The 23,396-nt window shown below is 45.1% G+C and overlaps 1 protein-coding gene across 4 annotated transcripts in view; it reads right to left on the bottom strand.

Annotated features, from left to right (window-relative positions):
• Nucleotides 1-23,396, bottom strand: part of CNTLN (centlein) — a 494,856-nt gene that overhangs the window by 248,791 nt on the left and 222,669 nt on the right. For all 4 annotated transcript variants that reach the window (XM_073552475.1, XM_073552478.1, XM_073552476.1 and 1 more), the window contains exons 12-13: nucleotides 19,579-19,700; nucleotides 17,792-17,917 (exon numbers count right to left, since the gene is read on the bottom strand). In XM_073552475.1, the coding sequence (XP_073408576.1) occupies nucleotides 17,792-17,917; nucleotides 19,579-19,700 (248 nt within the window). The remainder of the gene's footprint in view (nucleotides 1-17,791; nucleotides 17,918-19,578; nucleotides 19,701-23,396) is intronic.

Genomic DNA, 23,396 nt, shown 5'->3' with positions numbered 1-23,396 from the left:
ATATATATATTGTGGGGATGTGACTCACTCAGGTGCAGCGGGAGACAGTCAGGAGACAGGTTCTTCCAAAGTTCCTGAGGTTTATTTCTGTCATAAACCATAAAACAGCGTATCACCAAAAATAGCCTCTAGCTTAGGCAAACAAAACATAAATGTCCGTGGTTGCAGACTCCGACCGCGAGTCTCAGCACATGCTGGGAGGTGTAGTCCTCCCCACATACAGCTCCCTATTTCAGGAGCAGGTCACATTATAAGGCTGTAGCCACACCCACGTTCCCAGCAGCTGACTGGTCACATGACTGTGACCTCACCACAGGTCCTTCAAACCAAAACAATAACAATATCTGGTATGCTTTACTTATGCCTTACATTATGGAGATAAGCCATTTATGAGACACATATCTCCCATCAATTACACGACCCTTAGCCCTGCCACATACCTCCCCCCTCTGCCTAAAGCCGTGGGGCTTGGCACTTTCACCTACCAGGCAAGGGATTCTGGAGAGGGCATCGGCATTCCAATGTAGCTTCCCGGCCCTATGCTCTACCTGGAAGCTGAAGTCTTGTAGGGCTAAGAACCAGCGGGTGACCCTAGCATTCTTGCCCTTGGTTTCCCTCATCCACCTGAGTGGGGCATGGTCGGATATTAACCTAAACTTCCGTCCCACCAGGTAGTACCGTAATGTGTCCACTGCCCATTTTATGGCCAAACACTCCTTCTCTACAACTGAGTAATTTCTCTCACAAGACGTCAACTTCCTACTCAAGTAGAGAACAGGATGCTCCTCCCCACGTATCTCTTGGGAAAGGACAGCTCCTACCCCGACATCTGAGGCATCTGTCTGGAGGACAAATTCACGTTTAAAGTCTGGGGCCACCAAAACGGGTTGCTTACAAAGAGCTCCCTTCATTTCTTGGAAGGCTGACTCTGCTTCTTCAGACCAGCTGACCATCACTGACTTTGTCCCTTTAAGCAGATCAGTTAGAGGTGCAGCCATTGTGGCGAAGTTTGGGATGAACCTCCTGTAATATCCCACAATCCCCAGGAAGGCTTTAACTTGCTTCTTTGACAGAGGTCTCGGCCATGTTTGAATTGCCTCCACTTTATTGATTTGGGGTTTGATCTCGCCACGCCCCACTACATATCCGAGGTACTTGGCTTCTTCTCTCCCCAAGGCACACTTCTTCGGGTTTATTGTAAACCCCGCCTCTCTTAGAGCGTCAAACACTGCTTGGACCTTTTCCAGGTGAGTCTCCCAGTCCGGAGTAAAGATGACGATATCATCCAGGTATGCGACAGCGTATAGCTTATGAGGTGCAAGGATTCTATCCATCGCCCTCTGGAAGGTTGCTGGAGCTCCCTGTAGGCCAAACGGCATCCGGACATACTGGAAGCACCCGTCTGGTGTGGAGAATGCCGTCTTCTCCTTGGCTTCCTGTGCCATGGGGATCTGCCAATATCCCTTGGTCAGATCCAAAGTGGTTATGTACCTGGCAGGTCCAAGTCTCTCGATGAGCTCATCAACGCGTGGCATGGGATAAGCGTCGAACTTGGAGACCTCATTCAGCTTCCGGTAATCGTTGCAGAACCTCCATTCACCATCAGGTTTTGGGACCAGGACAATCGGTCTCGACCAGCCGCTCTTGGATTCCTCAATGACCCCGAGCTTCAACATACGCTGCACCTCCTTGGAGATTACCTCTCGCCGGGCCTCAGGAATACGATATGGTTTCACTTCACCCGCACATGTGGCTCGGTCAGAATTTCGTGCTCCACCACCTTCGTGCACCCCGGCAACTCTGAGAACAGGTCGCGGTTTTTCTGGAGTAACTCCCGGCATTGCTGCTTCTGGGCCTTCGATAGAGTCTCCGCTATGGTAACGGCTCCAACCTCCCCTTCTAGGTTTCCCAGCAAGCACGGAGTTACCGCTGGCTCTCTATCTTGCCACGGCTTGATAAGGTTAACATGGTAAACCTGGTATGGCTTCCGTCTTCCGGGTTGGTGGATTTTGTAGTTTACGTCATCCAGCTTCTCCACCACCTCATATGGCCCTTGCCACTTGGCCAAGAACTTACTTTCCACCGTCGGGATTAGCACGAGAACACGGTCTCCCGGATTGAACTGCCTCACTCTGGCTGACCGGTTGTAGACCCTGGCCTGAGCCTCTTGTGCCTGGCGGAGATGTTCTTTAACAATGGGCATCACCTTCGCAACCCTCTGCTGTATCAGTGCCACATGCTCAATGACGCTTCTGTGGGGTGTGACTTCGGCTTCCCAGGTTTCCTTGGCTATATCTAGGAGACCTCGCGGATGCCGGCCGTACAGAAGCTCGAAGGGGGAGAACCCCGTGGAGGCCTGGGGAACTTCACGGATAGAAAACAGTAAATATGGTAAGAGACAATCCCAGTCTCTACCATCTTCCTCTATGACTTTTCTCAGCATGCTCTTCAGGGTCTTGTTAAACCTCTCAACCAGGCCATCTGACTGCGGATGGTACACTGAAGTCCTCAGCTGTGAAATTTGCAAGACTCTGCACAATTCTCTCATCACCTTGCTCATAAAAGGTGTCCCCTGATCGGTCAGGATCTCCTTCGGCAAACCCGTCCGGGAAAACACATGGACCAGCTCACGGGCTATACTCTTCGCGGAGGAGTTTCTCAGGGGAATGGCCTCAGGATAGCGTGTGGCATAGTCCAGGATGACTAATATATACTGATGGCCCCGAGCTGATTTAACTAAGGGACCGACCAAGTCCATGGCAATTCTCTCAAATGGCACCTCAATAATGGGCAGTGGCACAAGAGGATTCCGAAAATGAGATGTGGGGGCAGTTAACTGACATGTCGGGCAGGACCTGCAATAGTTTACTATTTCCCGGTGACACCCAGGCCAATAGAACCTCTGTACAATCCGTTCCTGGTTTTTTTCTACCCCCAGGTGTCCCCCCAAGATGTGTGAATGGGCCATATCCAACACTTTTCGTCTATAGGGGCCTGGTACTATTAACTGCTCTGCCACCTCCTCCCTTATTTTTGTGACCCGGTACAACAATTCCCCACTCAACATAAAATGGGGAAACCTGGTGTCTGCTCCTGGCTCTTGTGCAACCCCATTAATGACGGTGACATTGTTAAAGGCTTCCCTTAGTGTGGGGTCCCTATGTTGGGCAGTCCCAAAATTCTCCCCGGCCACCCCTAACTCCGGGATGTCAGGTACAGGGGACCCTTCCTCTTCATCCCCAACAAGGACACATAAAGGAAAGTCGTCTGCCTCTGGTGGTGGCGATACCTCAGTGGGGTGGATTGGTTCCCTGCTCTTGCTAGCACACTCAGAACCCATCCCCCACAGATCCCAAAACAGACAGAAATCCCGGCCAATAATTATGGGATGCAACAAGTCTCGAACAACGCCAACTTCATGCGACTCGGTGCCATGCGCCGTTTCAATCTTCACCCTAGCCATAGGGTAGTCCTTTGCATCGCCATGTATGCACCGAACACCAATCTTTTTACCCGGGAGTATGTTTAGAGGAAAACTGGCCCTCACAAGGGTCACCAAGCTCCCGGAGTCCAGAAGCGCCATTAGTGCTCGACCGTTCACCTTCACGGGACACGCTTGTGGCCCCTTGTTAGGTAGCGAGTTCACACTGCAAGCTAGATATGCGTAGTATGAACTACGGCGTCCCATGCTGCAGTCCATCTGCTCGGTGGTCTGGGGACAACGGGCCGCTATATGTCCTGGCCCATGACACTTCCAGCAAATAACACCCGAGGGGACCTTGGGCACCGCCTCCCCCGCCCCTTTTGACCTTGGACGCACCACCCCTTTTTGTGACTCCGCCCCCTGCTGGGACCCCCAATACGGAATGGGTTGCTTCCCTAAGGAACCTTCCATCCCCTGGTATCTCTCGACCAGCCCAACCAGTTCATCAGCATTTTGGGGATCACCCTGGGCAACCCAAGTCTGTAGAGGTCTCGGCAGAGAATGCACAAACCGATCCATCACAACTCGCTCTACCATCTGTGCAGGGGAAGCCGACTCTGGCTGCAGCCATTTCTGGACCAGGTGCAACAGGTCAAACATTTGGGAGCGCGGGGGTTTGTCCCGGTGATAGGCCCAACGATGAACTCTCTGTGCCCTGGTAGTCATTGTTACCCCCAAGCGGGCGAGAATTTCCGTTTTTAATTTGGGATACTCTCTGGCATCTTGTACCGTCAGGTCAAAGTACGCCTTCTGGGGCTCCCCCGTTAGGTATGGGGCCAGTACCTCCGCCCACCGCTCTGGCTGAAGTTTTTCCCTCTCAGCCACCCTTTCAAACACCGTCAAGAAGGCCTCAACATCATCCTCAGGGGTCATTTTTTTGTAATGCGCGTCTTACCGCCTTCTCGACGTCGGTGGCATCAGCCCGACCTGGGGTTGGGGCGCTCGTCCTGCCCTCCTGGATGGCGGTTGCCAGAAGCTGCATCTGCTGCCGTTGTTCCTGCTGGCTCTGCTGGAACTGCTGCCGCTGCTCCTGCTGGCTTTCCTGGATCTGGTGTAACAACAGCTTGTTGGTTTCCTGCTGCAGTGCCTGCGACTGGACCAGGTGTTTCATGAGGTCCTCCATGATTCCCGGCAGTGCTTGTTGCCCCGCTGCAAACTTCACCCAGGACATGCAGCAACTGTCTCAAGTCTCTGCTGGGACCGCTGCCCGCACGTGTACCACCAATTGTGGGGATGTGACTCACTCAGGTGCAGCGGGAGACAATCAGGAGACAGGTTATTCCAAAGTTCCTGAGGTTTATTTCTGTCATAAACCATAAAACAACGTATCACCAAAAATAGCCTCTAGCTTAGGCAAACAAAACATAAATGTCCGTGGTTGCAGACTCCGACCGCGAGTCTCAGCACATGCTGGGAGGTGTAGTCCTCCCCACATACAGCTCCCTGTTTCAGGAGCAGGTCACATTATAAGGCTGTAGCCACACCCACGTTCCCAGCAGCTGACTGGTCACATGACTGTGACCTCACCACAGGTCCTTCAAACCAAAACAATAACAATATCTGGTATGCTTTACTTATGCCTTACATTATGGAGATAAGCCATTTATGAGACACATATCTCCCATCAATTACACGACCCTTAGCCCTGCCACAATATATATATATATATATATATATATATATATATATAAATCTAAGTGTATAGCCCCACCCACTCCACATAGTCACACTCACTATAATATCCCACATCAACTCGTCAGCCAGAGCCACCGGACTACTACCCCTAATATACCACATCATCCCGTCAGCCAGAGCCACCGGGCTACTACCCCTAATATCCCACATCATCCTGTCAGCCATAGCCACCGGACTACTACCCCTAATATACCACATCATGCTGTCAGCCAGAGCCACCGGCTACTACCCCTAATATCCCACATCATCCTGTCAGCCAGAGCCACCGGACTACTACTCCTAATATACCACATCATCCCGTCAGCCAGAGCCACCGGGCTACTACCCCTAATATACCACATCATCCCGTCAGCCAGAGCCACCAGGCTACTACCCCTAATATCCCACATCATCCTGTCAGCCAGAGCCACCGGACTACTGTTAAATATTAATAATTCGCTAAATATTTCTTATTACACCCAGTTCTGTAGATTGCTTTAGCTTATATGACATAGGCTATTTTTAAGCTTGGCTCATGGTAGAAATGTCAGCTCACTACATATTTAAGTTTAGCCTTGAGGTAAATGTCAAACTCCATATATACCGAGATCACGTGCTTCAAGAGATGTATATAATTCATGGCTAACTGTAGAGGTCGCTGTCTTCTTCCCTCACCATCATGAAAGACAGACACGAAGATGTCGCCTGTGTTGGGCCATGACATGACATAACAGCTGGTATATTACTTGACGGCGATGTGAGAAGCCGAACTGAGAGACAGCAGCTATTTGCTATTCAGGATCTCGGAGAGAAGAAGAATACATGTTGCTTTGCTATGAACAATGGACAATCTCTCTTTCACCCATCAATATTTTTTATTCACCTGTTTTTCTGTAATAACCTTTCTTTGATGGAAGAAACCAAATAAACCACTATATTTTTATCTGGTAACTAGTCCTGAGTATTTTACAGGATAAGCATTATTTTACATTGGAGAGCCAGCCAGATCTGAATTTTTGTACTTTTTTGCGGATTTCCCTCAACTTGCCCACAAGGGGGATTGAACTTTGCTCATATGTGCAAGTTGTCAGGAATTCCACTGTTCACAAGAATCAGACGGAACCTAGACGTGAGGACTAAGAAGTGCCAGATAGATTGACAAGTACTACAAGTGCCAAAGTGCCAGACGTGCTGAAGCCAAGACGTGTGAAGACAAGAGCCCAGCGTTGTCCATCAAAGGAACAAGCTGAGACATTTCAAGGTAAGAGAAATGGATGTCATTAATTGTCTTGCTAAGCAGAGTAAATTGAAATTTAAGTCTGTAGACAATTCTAATTCAGAAGTTCTATGGTTAAGTTTATATGCCGAGTGTGAACTCGAGAATCAGAGGTTAGACTGTAAATTCTTCAATAGAGAAAGAGAGAGATTAAAAAATATTCTACAGATGGTAGATATATTTCATAGATCTGTGTCAGGGAAATCCAAAAATGATTGTGTAGAGGATAGTGATATTCCCGAGATTCACTGTAATGTGGAGAAACAGTTACAAGTAGCAGCAGCTATTGAAGGTGACCTTGCAGACGTGGAACAAGATGGAGAAGTAGGAGGAGACTTCAGAACTGACGTAGAGGACGTACAAGGGAAAGACGGACCACTAAAAATAGACGACTCACAGGCCCAAATCCGAAGGAAAATAAGGAAAAGTTTGCTAGAGATATGTAAAATAATACCTGCATATGACAACAAAATGCATGTTTGTAGAAACTCTGAGGTTTTTGAAAGTTGTGTTGACAAATTTGATTTATCTAACGAGGAGAAGAATCAGTTGTTCAAAATGTGGATCCCTGTAACCTTTTCCAGGAGGTTATCTTTAAAGTTATCTGGTGAAACACATGAGAATTTAACTGATAAAGACAGATTAAAAATTCTCATTTTTTGTTCATCAAATGAAAATCATCCAGATATTGATATTCTTCAAAAATTAAGGATTGGTCGGAAGGAATGTATTTTTACGTTCATGTCCATATATGAACGTTTGTATAGAATGCTGAGTGAGAATGTCAAAACACCATCCCTCATAAGGAGTTTTGTAAGCAAATTTTGGTTTCTAAATCCTGCATCTCGTGTTATTGCACTATTTGTACGGCCCCTGAAGGATGGTTAAAAAACTAAATTCCTTTGCTGGAACAAGGTTCCCTACCCCTGGTCTACAGAATAATGGGAAAGACAGAATGTTAGCAGGATTGCAGCAGCTCCGGTGGTGGTGAGGTGGCAACGGGGTCATTGCGGGCTATAAGCTTTCTTGCAGAGAAAGTTGTCTGAAAGTTCCGAATGGGGTGGATTACGAACGTGTTGGGACACAAAATTCCAGAGGATGGGGGAGACTCAGGAAAAGCTTTGGAGGTGATCAGGTGAGGAACATATAAGCGTAGAGTAGAGAAGGAGGATATCGGGAGAATAGATCAGAGATATATAGAGGAGAGAGATTATGGATGGCTTTGAAGGTCAATGTCAGTAGTTTGAACTGGCAATGTTAGGGAATTGAGAGCCAATGAAGGGATTTGCATATTGAAGAAGATGAGGGGTAGAGAGTAGAGAAGTGGATCAGTAGGGCAGCAGAGTTACAGAAGACAGGAAAGATGTGGGAGTGTTAGCAGGGAAGCCACAGAAGAGGATATTGCAGTAGTCGAAGTGGAAAATGATGATGGCATGCATTATCATAGATAGATCGGGTAGGGGAGTTTTACACATAGCGATATCGCTATGTGTGATACTTACCTCCGACCGGCTCCCCCGCTGTCTGTCGCTGATCGTGCGAGATCGGCCGGCTCCAGTTCTCGTCGGGCGCTTCCTGCTGGGCTTCCTGTGGCGCCGACGAGCGACGTGTGGAGGCGGGCGGGAGGATCGCCGCGTCTGAAAGGTAAGTATCGTCCGCTGTATTGCTGCTGCATCGCTGTGAGATCTGCCTGTGTGGCAGCTCACTAGCGATCATTTAGCGATGCACCAGCGATCCTGACCGGGTCGTATCGTGGTCGGGATCGCTGGTGCATCGCTAAATGTAAAAGGGCCTTTAGGTGAGATGGAGAAAAGATGAGGAGTTCAGTTTTGTCTACATTGAGCTTTCGGAAGCGTGATAAGAAGGAGGATGATATGACTGAAAAACACTCTGGGATTTTGAACAGTAGAGAGGTGACATCTGAGCCAGAGAGGCATCATCAGTGTATATGAGGTACTGGAAGACATGGAACTTTATGGGCTGTCACAGGCCAAAGTTTTAGATGGAGAAGAGTAGGGGTCCCAGGACAGAGCCTTGTAGGACACCAACAGAGAGAGGACAGGATGAGGAGGTATTATGAGAGTGAGAGATGCTAAATGTGCAGCTAGAAAGATATGAAAAGATCCAGGAGAGGACAAGGTCTTTTACACCAACGGAAGAGAGGATTTATAAAACATCTGCAAGGAGTTTGTATGTTCTCCCCATGTTTGCGTGGGTTTACTCCAGGTACTCTGGTTTCCTCCCACACTCCAAAGACATACTGATAGGGAATTTAGATTGTAAGCCCCATTGGGGACAGGTCCAATAATGTCTGTAAAGCACTGTGGAATAAATGGCGCTATATAAATGAGTAAAATAAATATATAAATAAATAAATAGCACTAGTGAGTGATCGACTGTGTCAAAGGAAGAGGACAGGTCTAGAAAGATGAGTATAGAAATATGTCTGTTAGAATTGGCAGTAAGTAGTTAGTAATTTTGGTTAGGAAAGCTTTGGTGGCGTGGTGGTGATGGAAGTGGGATTGTAGGTTGACAAAGAGTGAGTTACAGAAGAGGTGGCAAGAAACTTCAGCATGGACATTGTCACGACTGTTCTCGGGTGTTGCGGGACTCCTTTCCTGTCCCTAACGCTACGGTCGCCCTAGCTCGCTCTGTTCCCCGGATTACTTCTGATGGTGAAAATGCCGGGGCCCATGTACCTTGCCTTAGCTCCTGAATATGCCCTCAGTTTGTACCCTTCCCCCATCCAGGGAAGAAGGGGGTAGTAGTGTACCGCAATACACCAACCAGACTAATACAACCAACCAGAGTAATACAATTAGGGATAACAAAAAATACCAAATATACTCGCACAGACAACAAAAGAATGCACCAGGGAGTGGAGGATGGGGTTAAACCAAAGTAGGAGAAGAAAGGGAATTACCACACACTCAAAACCTAGCAACAGTCACAGATAAATCCACCAAATGCCTTCTCCAATAACAACCATCAACAACCTCCAGGCATACAGCAAAAGCTGTCTCTGACAATGAATGCTAGCCAAAACCCAGTTTATATAGGAAATTTGAGTGGCTAACAGTGCACAGCTGAGAGCCTTAAAGCAAGAAAGCTTCCAGGAGCTCTCAACTGAGCAGATTAACCCCTGCACTGCTAAAATAAACTTGCACTGTTTAATATGAATGTGAAATGCTTCTAATCAAACCAAACTACCGGTAATCTAATTTTATTTTCTCTAATAACCCGCCACGACAGCACACAGGGGGAATACCAAAGACTAATGTCTAGGGAAGGACAACCGCCTGGAGAATCTTTCTCCCAAACTATAGATCTTTGACGGATGTTAAATCAAGCTTATAATGTCTGACAAAGGTGTGGACATATTACCAGGTAGCGGCTCTGCATATCTTCGATGGAGACGCTGGCTTTTTCCCGCCCATGGACCTGCTACTGCTCAGGTGGAATGAGCTGTAAACGTCTAAGGAGGTGTGATATTTTTTAACCTGATAAGCTTCAATGATTGCTCTCTTTATCCAAATTGCCACAGTAGTCTTGGATGCTTTCTTTCTCCTATTCTGGCCATAGGGTTGAATATACAGGTTCTTATGATTCCTCGACTCTTTGGTTATGTGGAGATAATGTAGGACCACTCTCCTTACATTAAGAGAATGGAACTCTTCTTCTTTTCTGTTCTTTGGGTTCTTGCAGAAGGAAGGTATTATGATGTCCTGATTTCTATGAAAGTCTTACCACGTTTGGCAGAAATGAAAGATCAAGTCAGAACACCAGCCGGTCTCTTAGTATCCTCAAGTAGGACTCACCTATTGAAAGAGCCTGTATCTCTCCCACTCACCTGGCCGTTGTGATTGCCACCAGGAATGTCGTTTTCCAGGACAGCTTGTCCAACTTTAGCAACTGTAAGGGCTTAAATGGTGGAAGTGTTAATCCTTTAATGACAATATTAAGGTCCCAAGCGGGGACCAAACTGACCAGTCTAGGATGAAGTCGTGTGGCTGCTGTCATGAACAATCTCACCCACCGATGTTCAGCAAGGGCCTGGTCAAAGCATGAGCACAACGCCGCCAACTGTACTTTAAGAGTACTGGGTCTGAGTCCTTTTTCAAAGCCTTCATCAGAAAATCTAGCATCTGGGCGATATTGGCCTGTCGGGGATCCGGCTGATCCGGTACACACAATGACACAAATGTCTTCCAGGTTTTTTAATATATGGCTTTCTACGTTTTAGTAGTGTGTTGATGGCTCTCTCAGGGACCCTTGGCCCTCAGAATCGAGAACTCAGAAGCTAGATGCTAGATGTCTGGGTGATAGACTGGTCCCTGATGTAGGAGATCCTCGATTGGTGGAAGGATTAGAGGACCAGCTACACACAGGCTGGTAATGGTGCCGTACCAACTTCTTTTCGGCTAGAGGGGTGCCACTAGAATAACTCTGGTCTGTTTGCATCTTATTTTCTGCAGAGTCATAGGGAAAGATCAGGATTGGAGGAAAGGCGTAAGCCAGATTGAATTGCCACTGGTGAGCGAAGGAGTCTACGCCAAGACATGTGTTGTCTGGTTTTAGAGAGAAATAGTGGGTCACTTTTGCATTCTTGCGTCCTGCAAATAGATCGACCTCTGGATAGCCCTATCGCCTGGCCAACATTTGGAGTACCCCCAGATTCAGACTCCACTCTCTCTGGTGGATACCTCTTCTGCTGAGGAAGTCAGGTCGCTTGTTTTCTGTTCCCTTTATATGAAAGGCTGACACAGAGAGATTATTTTCGGCCCAAGAAAATATTGTTGCTCAGATGCCTTTTAGGTCTTCGTACTTCGAACTACCCCGGTGACGGAGGTGTGCGATCGGGGTAACATTGTCTGAATGGGGGTCTATTCAGGTACGTGGGTACCTCGGACCACTGATGTTGCTGCCTTGAGGGTCTCTTCCACTGCCTTCAACTCTCTGAAATTCAAAAACTGTCGGTTGACTTTGGCTGACCAGAGACATTGAAAGGATATCCAGAAGACTATGACACCCTATCCCCTTTTGCTGACATCTACTTCTATGGTGACTAGCGGGGTCTGGATCCAAGGCACTCCTTTATTCAGCTTCTTTGGGTTGTTCCACCAAGACAGTGATGTCTGTATTCAGGCCGGTATCGACACCCTCTTGTTCAGTGATCTGCGGGAAACGTCCCACTCTGCTAGCACATAAGGCGCAGGTCTCTGGTGTGCGCCTGGGCTCAGGCTACCGGCTGGATACAGGAAGTCATAGAGCCGAGGACTGACATGACAAATCTCACCGATTTTCTACTCCGCAGGTTGTTTATCTTTGCTCTCAGTTGTACCTGCTTTTCTTTGGGCAAGAAGGATGTTTGTCCTTGAGAATCCAGAACTCCTAAGAAAGTCTTTTTTGTAGAGAGAATCTGAGATCTGTTGATTTATTAGCCATCCCAGTGACTTCAGAATCTGAGAAGTTGTCTGTATGTGCTCCTGTAATGCCCATACTGACGGTGCTACCAGCAGAGAGTCGTTTAGATATGGGATGATACAAATCTGCTGACTTCTGACCATGACCTTTGCCATAATTTTTGAGAGTACATTGAACTGGTAATGAGTTACCAGCTCCCCTTGGGCAACTGGGAATCTCAGGAACTTCCGATGGTTGGGATGGATCAGGACATGATAGTATGCGTCCTACAGATTGATTGTTGCCATGGCAAAGTTTTTCCCTAACAGGGGAACTGCCGACTTGACGGACTCCATCTTGAACCTCCTGTAACAGATGTTGGTTCAGAGGCTTCAAGTTTATTATAATACTGTGGGATCCATTTTGGTTCCTTTATTAAGAAGAGCCTGGAGTAGTGACCCCCTTTCTTCATCTCAGGGACTAGTGAAATTGCCCCTGAGGCCAATAAGTTTCTGAGGCTTGACTCCAGGGTGCCTTGGAGTGTTTGTGCAGAGAGTTGCACAATTCTTACTCTCTGTGGAGGTTAGGAGGTAAATTCTATCTTCATCCCTTCCTGGATGGATCTTAGGACCCATGGGTTGGTGGATATCTCCCGCCATTGTGGAAGAAAATGAGAAACGCGACTTCCTACTCTTCTTTGAGCATCATGGTTTACTCTGACGTTGGCCCTGGATGAGAAATTAATTTCTACCCCGGCCTCCTTTGGAGTAGCTCTACCTTCCTGTCTTTCCTTTACTTCTGTACTGGGAAGACTGCTCCTGAGTTGGCCGAAAGGACCTCTTTTTTGCCCTCTTTGGCTCGGGCAGCGACCTTTTCTTGTCCGAAACCTTCTGCAATAAGTCACCCAGCGCTGGCCGGAACATATATTTCACCTTAAAGGGAATGATCTTAGATGCTACATCCCCACTCCATGAATTTAGCCACACGGCTCGTCTCACCGAGTTGGATAGGGCCGCTGATCTAGACGCTACTCTGAGGGATTCCACTGAGGCATCTGCCAAGAAGGCTGTAGCATTTTGAAGGGGTAGTGAGGCGAGGATCTCTTCTCTGGTGGTCCCTGCTGCCAGGGGTTCCTCCAGCTGCCCTAACAAGTGAGACATTGATCTGGCTACCGATGTAGGGATCGCATTTGTTTTCCGTAATGCCGCTGATGTTTCCCAGGTTTTTCTGTGGAGGCCCTCCATTTTGCACTTTAGAGGATCCTTTAACTAAGAGGAATCCTCAAACAGCAAGGTAATTCACTTGGCCACCCAGGCAACCTGAACATCTACCTTGGACCAGCATTCTGCAGTCTCGTCATCCACTAGGAACCTATCCTTTAACTCTGAGGGAGTGCTCAGTCTCTTCTCTGGAGCTTCCCATTCTTCCAGAACCAGCTCCCAGATATTCTTTTGTATCGGGAAAACCAGCTTCCCTTTTGATCGGAGACATACGAACATCTCCTCTTGCACTGTAAGTGCTGGCTTTTCCTCTTCCACTTCCATGATTCTTCTCACAACCATGAGGAGTTCCTCCAAGTTTTCTGAGGAAAAGCAGTAACTCTTCTCCTGTGTATCTGGGCCGGGACTCAGCTCGTCTTACAGGAATTCCACCGGCATGGACTCAAAGGGAGCCCGAATCCTCTTCATGATAAATCTTCCTCTTTTTTGCTGCTGGAGGGACACTAGGAGTAGGTATTGCCTGGGAGAAGGATGCCAGGAAAGATTGTATCACCTGACGTACTATCCCTTTAGCTTCTTCTCTTAAAGAGGGCAGCTCTTCCTTCAGAATCTTCTCTATACACTCCTGACATATGGGTTTTCCATGTGAGGAGGAGAGCTTTTTTGCACATATCTTACATTTACGGATAGTGGCTTTGGATTTACTCCTTGGTGCAGGTTCCTTGTCCCCCTGAAAGAGAGGAGACTGTAAAAAGGATTGCACTATGGAGGGGATCCAATGCCTGTATACTTACTGGGCTCGGAACAGAGATGGGCTCCACAAACGCAGAGCAGGAAGGACCATACTCCATGCTACGCACAGTTTGTCCTACCTTACTTGAACTTCTGCCCAGGGCTCCTTAAGTATGGCGATCGGACCAGCACTTCCATCCAATCAGAGGGTTTAATCCCCCACGTTCCCCGGTTGGTAGAATCCTCAGGTGGAGTCCATCTGACTCCCTCGTTTGAATTTCCCGGTGCATTCCACTGTGGAACGCAAAAAAACGGAAGTGACAATCTTAGCATGCTGGCCGGCCTGTGACGTCACTTCCAGCTTCCTGAACCCTCATTAGTTTACACTGAGGGAAGCTAGAAGCACACTTCCCTTGCACAGTGGTCCGTGATCCAGCAGGAACAGGGGGAGGAGAGCTCAGAGAGGCCTCCCGCCCAAGAACTCCCTCAGACTTTACCCAGAGGTGCAGACTGGGGGAATCAACAATGTCCTGAGGAGCCAGGAACAGCCCAAGGAGAGGGAAGGTAGAACCGACCAAACTCCCGATGTCTGGCTATATTAAATGTCAGGTGTCTGCTGCCAGCACAGAGCATCGAGGATGACCTCTTCATCCCCATAAGGTCAGGAAAAACACTGGGGAAAGGAGGTGAGGGGGGCTACTTGACCTCTTTCATATTTCCTGTCCCTATGAGGATGAGATGACATCCTCCTGTGTGCTGTCGTGGGGGGTTATTAGAGAACATAGGGATAGCCTTACTCATGCATTTAAGAGAATGCCCAAGGATCTTTTCTGTAAATTCTCGGTCAGCAAAGCAACAGCAGATACCGATGTTATGACATAAGATGAAGAAAAAATAAGCAATGGGACGAAGGTAGATTTAACATCATACAGGTTGTCAGAGACAATTACTGTACTCTGTTACATAAGTATTGCATGTACGGCTAATTTACAGTCTGCTCATTATTAAGATATAATACTACATGGATAAAGGAAAAACACTTATGCGAACAGTATAAATTATAAAAGACGTTAAACAAGTAAACCAACAGCTAGGGGAAAACTGTTTTCTGTTGACATCCCATAAAATAACAAAAAGTTCTCTCTTTCCAGGATGTGCTTAAAACTGTCCGATTTAGGAAAGATCAAAGCAGTGAGTGTCACGTTTTCACAAGCATTAGTTTTCTTCCTCAAGTTTTCCTCTGACTGCAGCTAAGATATCTGTGTGATGGGTATAAGCACTAAACCCTAAGGACAGGCGGTGCGAAGCAAGAAAGAAAGCCAACTCCCTCGTGCTTTTTGCAGGTCACTACCAAGGACCATGTTAGCAGATCCACACCAGACCCTTAACAGGCAGCTCTGCTGGTAGCAGTAATTAGCTAGGACAGATCTGGCTCAGAGTGTAGCAGCGAGGCAACATCATAATGAGCTCAGCTGGGATTAGCAGGACAGGGCAGGGAACCAAGAGAGCTGAGGCATTCTGCATTGCGTATGTATCAGGGAGATCAAACGAGCATGGCTGCCTAGGTTATCCCCTCACCACCTCGTTCCCGAAATGAAGCAAGGCAGTGTGTAAAATACAGACTAATGAAGAGCGACACCTCCAACAGATGAGAGCCACATTAATTAACACAATCCCTGAATAGTACAGTATTATTTCGGCTACTGATTTGCCATATGTGTCACTGAATTGAGAAAAAAAACAAAGATTAAAGAGAATGAAAAAAGAAAACTTTATTATCAATTGTCAGCTTTGCACACTGGAGGAGCTGAACTGAAAAAGTGTCCATTTTGTGTTGAGCCAAGTAGGCGCTGAACAACTAAATTTGTGGGCAAACAGAGGTGGGACAGGGTGGGAAAAAAATAAAAAATAAAAAAAAAACCTGATGTTATATAGTTGGTCAGTCATTTAAAACCTTGCCTGTATAGTTTCAGTAGCCTGTATAAAGATTGACAAATATTAGTCTGCATCTTTTATTCCACCTATGTTCCACATTAAGGTGAAGAGTCAGGTAAAAACAACTTTTAGAAGCACACTTATGAAACTTTTTTTACTAGCCTTCTTCTGATACCCCCATAGACTGACATTACAAAAGTGACTTCTGGCTCACACATAGACCCCACAGTGTAATCTGGAAAGTTGGAATAGAAGTCAACGTGACCCAGAAGAGGACCAGAGCAGTTCTGGAAACTAGGGAAGACTGAGATCGGTGAGTATCGTACCACACTTATACTACACTACATATATTGAATTGTGCTCACGTTAGGCCACAAGAATTGTATAAACCACTGCACATCTTTGGAGGTGACATATGAAAGTGACCAGACTTTTTAGATGGAGACCTAAGCACACATTCAAAAATCTTCATTTACTTCTTCTCTATGGTCATATCATGGGTTCATATAAGCTACAGGTTGTAAGTAACAGTAATACAGTACTCAAGTTAGTCTACTATATATCCTTATGCCTGCTGTTTTGTACAGACGTTTTCAATTGAAAAAAAGACAACGAAGAATAGAAGAACTGAAAATAGCCACAAATACTACATGTTCATCAATATGTCACAGTTTATATTTCACCACAATCTCAATAAAATACCTGTCAGCTGTTTTGGCAGATATAAGATGCCGCCACTGCCTCTCAGGGTTTATCTACAGCATTCTATAATGCTGTAGATAAGTCCCCAATCTGACCTGAAAGATAAGAAATATAACTTTTATTATACTCACCTGCGGGGCGGTCCGTTCCGATGGGTGTCGCAGGGCTGGGTCCAGCGCTTCCCACCTTCTTGTGATGCCACCCTCCCTGCTTGCTTCATGGCTCCCGGCATTGTTGCTCCTGCGCAGGCGTACTTCTCTGCACTGTTGAGGGCAGAGCAAAGTACTGCAGTGCGCAGGCGCTGGGCTTCTCTGATCTTTCCCGGCGCCTGTGCAATGCAGTACTTTGCTCTACCCTCAATAGGGCAGAGAAGTACGCCTGCTCAGGAGCGCAATGTCGGGGACCATGAAGCAAGCAGGAGGGCGGCGATCTTAAGATGAGAGGCGCCGGACCCGGACCTACGACATCCATCGGACCGGACCGCCCACCTGGGTCAGTATAATAAAACTTTTTTATCTTATCTTTCAGGTCGGATCAGTGGCTTATCTACAGCATTATAGAATGCTGTAGATAAGTCCTGAAAGGCAGTGGCCATATCTTATATCGGCCAAACCTGGTGACAGGTTCGCTTTAAAACTAAAACACTTATCCCATTTTCATTTGTTTATGCTCAAAGTAAACGTTAACATTATTCTGCAGATCACTGAATTTATATAGTTTTATTTATGTATTACTACTTTTGTACAATAAATACAGTAACAATATAGGCAGACAAAAGCTGTATAAAGGCTTACTTTCGGCCTAATAAGTTGTAGTTTTTAGTGGTGACTTTCTCTGGTAAATTCAAATTTTTAAGACACTTTTTTTGAGATGTAATGTACAAAAGAAACAAGAATTATGGACTTTTTTCCCGTTTTGAAAACTGTTCAATATTCAGTCTAATTGACTTTATTCTGAAAGTCAATATGATAATGACATTTTGTTAAGCTTTACTACTCTCACCCAAAAATAAATGTTATGCATAATTTTCAGCCACATACGCCTAGTTGAGGCGGAGATTAAGACAAAGTCAGCTGTATCTTGCTCTCCGCCACCAATAAGTGTATACAGCCGAAAATTATGCATGACAGCGTACCCTGGGACTCAATCTGCACCATTGTAGCCAATAGCCCTGTCAGTGCATATGCCCCAATCCAATTTTTGTGGAAGCCCAGATGTGATGTGAACTCTCCTTTGTCAAAACCAGATATGATAAACTTCAAAGATGAGGTGGCATAAATAGAACCTAATACATAAGAACCTGCTAAGATACAACATTATGCAAACCTATGAGATCATAAAATATGATGAAAAAGCAGCACCTACTTTTCCACTAGTAGCTTCTTGTTTTCCCTTTTAAAGTGGGCAAGTTCATTCCACACTGCGTCTGAGTCTTCTTGTCTAAGCTGGGAAGGATCTGCACGTGTAGGCCGATTTTTATGAAACTTCTTCCTATATAGTTTGTATAAATCAAATCCAACATAAATTCATTCAAATCACTATATGAGAGAGGTGACTAAATAAAGGTCTTAATAAAATGTTAAAAGTTGATTTTTTTAAATATAAATATTTTCAGTAAAGAGATATATGTGTATTGGAGCTCCATCAAATGTCAATTGACAGCTGTACTCTAAGCAATTTAGAGATAATGCAGTCTCTGAGTATTAACCAAAGGGGTGAAAAATGTTATACGTAGATCCTTCGTTCTGACAATAAATAAGATTGCAAAGCTTTGTGACATGTTAGAAGGTAGAAAAGGTGTGCAATGGTGCACAAGCACTGAACTTTAAAATATTAAAGGGTTAATCACATCTGCATTGATGGGTATTTTTGGATAGTGATTGTAAATACAAACACTTTGGCAACATATTTTAAAAATTCTACAAATTTTCTTTTTTCATTGTATATAGCTTGTTGCCTTGGAGGCAAGACACCGATGCAGTCTACCAACGGTGGCTGAACATGCACAGCGCTGTGCTTACAAGCTATTTCCAATAAAACATGTTGACTGTAATCACTGGAAAGATGCCTCAGAAATCAGAATAAGGAGTGCACAGTTTGGACCAGCAGTGCAATGATGAACTGTCAAGGACCGTTCATGGCCCCAACAATCAGAAAGTTGGCTTGCTGGGACCAATGCGTTTCTAATTGAAAACGTGGGAATAATATTTCGTATAGCAAGTTAACCTTCTAAGTTGTCAATAAGGCCATGGAGGTCATAAGATGCAAATAAAAGCATACCTTATCCGAAGTCTTATGCAGAGAAATCCACACATTTTTATGTAAATGAGTGGTTAAGATCTATGGGCAGGACACAGATCTGAATCAAATTATTTTAAATAAAAGGGGAGTTACCAGTGAGACATGTAATGACTGCTCTAGAGCTGTGTATTATTACTACTAAAACAGTACAGCAGAGCTTAACTTTGTCTCATTACAAACACATTTGGAGATATGTAAAGGAGATCTGTAATTGACCTGCATCTCTTAACAGTTGATTTACAGATTAAGAAAAAACATGGATTTTTTTGTAATAAGATATAGGACTGCAGATATCAAGGTACCATATTATTCAGCTCCCTATAACCTGCATGCCCATATAAATGGCATAGGAGGGTGGGTCCTACTGATAGATTCCCTTGTCTAGCCATAGAGAATACTTCCTAACTGCAATATGTTTGTGCATTAGATTTTGTGGCATTCTATTAAAAATCCATATTGATTAAAGAAAAGGATGGTCACCCCCTTTGGAGCAGTAACAGCTTCACTCTTCTGGGAAGGTGTTCTACAAGATTTTGGAGGGTGTCTTCAGAAATTTTGCCCAATCATTATTGAGATCAGGGTTCTGTGCGGTCCAGTCAAGTTCTTTCATGCCTAACTCTTTATTGACCTTGTTTTATGCACTGGTGAAATGTCTTCATAACATTTGAAGCACACTATTGTCCATAACATCTTGGTATACTAAAGTATTAAGATTTCCCTTCACTGATACTATGCTACAAACTAGTTGTGGATGGAAAACCCCATAAAAAGTCCATATCAAATGAAAGATATATTTGAAACATTGAGGGGTATTTTTGATCAAATACTCATTTTAATGATTTAAAACTCACCTGGCTCCTCCATCTTCCATCTGTCCCATTTGCTCCTTCAGTGTCCTGTAAGCAGTCTGTAATGTCACGAGCCTTTGCTTACGCTGCGCATGTGCATTTCGTAGCTCTACATTCTCCTTTATCTTAACAGAATGAAATGCAGATTATTACACTAAATGTATGGATAATTTATAAGAATTTCAAGTACGGGAAGGAGATATGAACGAAATATAACTCACGTAAAACTGTTATTATCTGAACTAATCTTTCTGAAGAGTATAACATATCCTTATCAAATAAAAGCACTTAAACTATTACATTTAACAGTTCAGATGTGACTGTAAGCGGTTCAGATATGTACCCCAATATAATTATAATGAAAAGGTTTCAATATTTGGCTAAGTCCAGTATCCCTATGGATCTCCTCTTAGATCCTAGTACAGACTATAAAGAGTATATACGAGGGGCGTTTATTAAAGATTTCCCCTGACCCACTTCTATTTATCACAGGATGCTGAAACTACACAAGTGTATGATGTAGCTTGTAAGTAGTTTTTCTTCACATTTGGTTCCGGGCTACGGGTAGCTATGAGAGTTGGGAGGGTCTGACTACCCATGTGCCTCGCTCTGTGGTGAGGGGGGCTTAATGTACCCCGTTTTGTCTGAAGATATGAGTATGGTTGTGAATTTTGAGGACCTGCGATGAGGTCATGAACATGTGACTAGCCATGTGGTACCCTGAAACCACTCCCAGTTACCTATCTAAGGAAGGTGTGTTGCACATGTGAGAGACTGTGTTAGGAGTCTGTCAGCCCAGACAGAGCTCCCATGTTCCAGGCTCGGACGTCGCATAGCCTGGGGAAGCCGTGCCCGCGACTCCGAGCCAAAAGGAGTGGAAGGTCTTGAAAACCGTGTGATACTGACCGGAGTCAGTGAGAAGTATTTTAGAGGATACCTCTGCGGATAAGAGGGATCCGAGAACCTGCATGGCCAACAGGTAACGGTCGAGAAAACCGTGTGATACTGACCGGGGTCAGAAAGACAGTGTGTGTGAACTGAGATTTATCGGATACCTCAGAGGACAAGAGAAATCCGAGAACCTGTGTTGCGATCCAACAGGTAACAGTCTTGACAACCGTGTGGTATACTGACCGGGGTCAGTGAGAAGTATTATTCAGTGAGAGACTATTCATGTGTTAAAACTAAATGTTTAATAGACAGTGTAATGGCTGCTGATACTGTCTAAATAATAAACCAAATGGACTCGTTTGAACCCTGAGCATGCCAGTGTTTACCTCAAAGACCTGCAAAAGTGAGTAATCCCCGTCCACTCACATGGTGGAACTTTACAGTCTCTATAGGTTACGTGCCAATTTGCAACTCATAACTGATAACGGTCTTGATTTTACAGGTGCTGAAGTGGTGTGAGGTTTGAAAATGGACCTAGTGGAATATAGAGCAGTCATCAAGTTCCTTTACTTGAAAGGCCACCCACCAAGGAGAAGTTCGATGAGATGAAAGAGGTTTATGGTGATGATTCCCTATCATATGATGTAGTCAAGAACTGTCATCGTCAATTCAAATGTGGTCGGACTTCGGTGCAAACAGCTCCAATTCTAGGGCGACCCCACTCTGCTATTGATGAACACAACATCCAGCAAGTAGAGGTCGCCATTTTGGAAAATCGCAACATAACCATTTGCCACCTAGCACAAAATGTCAAGATTAGTGTTGCGTCCGTGGAAAAATCATCCAGGACCATCTTCACATGCATAAGGTATCCGCACGCTGGTTTCCCCGGCTGATCACACCTTTCCAGAAGCCTTGGAAACCAGGAGGACTTTTTCAACAGACTGATCACACAGGATGAAAGCTGGGTCCATCACCATGATCCTGAGACTAAAGTCCAGTCAATGTAATGGAAGCATCATGACTCACCGCCTCCAAAGAAGGCACGTGCCCAACCCTCGGTAGTCAAGGTCATCAAAACCAAGAGACGTGGCATGCTCATCAAAGGTGTCCGCCTTCTGCATTACAATTCAACAGTTCACAACTCACTTGTCGCCCAAATGGAAGCATGCTCCTGAGTCTTTGAAATTCTACGACACTCGCCTTATTCCCCCGAGCTTGAACCATCGGACCTCCACCTCTTTCCAACAATGAAATGATTTTTGAAGGCCAAGCATTTTCCAGATAAGATTCTGATTTCCGAAGTCACAATGTGGCTTTTGGAGCAACCTGTCGACTTCTACAAGCATGGTGTTTAAAGTTGCTTAAAAAGATGGGAGAAGTATGTGTCCCAAGGTGGCATCTATGTAGAGAAGACTAATAACTGTGTTAAGATTCATTGCTCTCTGTCCACAAGAAGTGGGTCAGGGGAAATCTTTAATGAACGCCCCTTGTAGTATGTACGCTGCTAACCAGATTCATGGGGCATGACACTCATCTGAGCATTTATGTCCGTCCAGTGTAGCAGCTGATGAGCTCCATACCCCTGCAATAATCAAAACTTTGTTTTGGCAGATTATTTTTTTCACAATAGCAAGCACAGCCTACAAGTCTCATAGTCTTACACTGAGAATGCGACTTCCAAACCTCACGGAAGACATTGTGTGATCCAGATGGTCTCATTAGCGCTCTAAGGCTAAGTTCACAATTGCGTTTGGCTTGTCTTCATAAGGCTGCACACTTACTAAACTTAAGCTCCACCAATGCTCCGCCTACTTCCGCATGCGTCCTGCCTACCTATCTTTAACATTGGGTAAGCAGGGACATGCTTTGAATGCAGATGTGTCTGCATGCGGCATTTTGACATACCCGCCAACCGCAAAGGAACGCAATACGTTGCGTTCCCGTGCGGTCAGCGGGCAGGTCAAAATGTCGCATGCGGATGCATCCGCATACAGCGCATGTCCCTGCGTGCCAAATGTTAAAGATAGGTACGCAGGATACATGCGGAAGTAAGCGAAGCTTAAAGGAGGAAGTATGCAGCCCTAAGAAGACAAGCCAAGCACAAGTGTGAACTTAGCCTAACACAAGAATAAATCCCCCTAATAAAATTAAAATGCTTTAATGAAAATGTATTAAAAACAAAGAAAAAATAAATATCACCATTAAGTATATTCGGGCTAGCCTTATTTGGTCCCTATATTGTTTTTTCACTTTGTATTATTATCAAGGTGGCCACTGCTGAGCATTATCTTTGTCTATTCTTGTCTTGTGTGGCATATTTATCTTCAAAAGGAAACTGCATTTTTATATAGGGTTTGTCTATGTACCATTAGGGTCAGACGAGGAGCAGCAGGGGCGCCATTCTTGAGTTTCCTATTAAGAGTGCCAATCTCCGCAGTTCGGTAGGGCCGTTTTTAAAGCTGTGCATGGAAAAAAAAAAGTGGTCATCTTGTCATATTCAAAATTTGTCCTCTTGCTTGATTGAATCCTCATTTTCCCCTTTTGGACATGGTGATATTTAATTTTTTTTTTGACATATGTTTTTAATGCATATTCAATAAAGTATTCATATTCTATAAGGTGGATTTATTCTTGTTTTAGACTGCCAATGAGAATAGCTGGATCACACATGATAGACAGGCTTGTTGCACCCCTTCTGAGGAAGACATGGAGACTGGTGTCAATAGGTTACACTGCGACCTCCGACACTCTGGGTATTTACTCCTCTCACTGATTCTTTATTATATATCTATGATTGATTGATTTTTAATTTTGTACCTTGAGCCATGGTATGTATTCTCCTTTTGTCTCTGGCTTCACCTAACAAGTGCTTTCTCGCCATCTAACTTTTTAGAGGTGTTAACTTACTTCACTTAAATATTGACTAT

This window comes from Dendrobates tinctorius, unplaced genomic scaffold, assembly GCF_039654945.1.
Source record: "Dendrobates tinctorius isolate UK_male_01 unplaced genomic scaffold, ASM3965494v1 ptg000191l, whole genome shotgun sequence".
Taxonomy (NCBI): domain Eukaryota; kingdom Metazoa; phylum Chordata; class Amphibia; order Anura; family Dendrobatidae; genus Dendrobates; species Dendrobates tinctorius.
The sequence above is the reverse complement of the archived record's forward strand: the minus strand, read 5'-3'. Positions and strand labels throughout refer to the sequence as shown.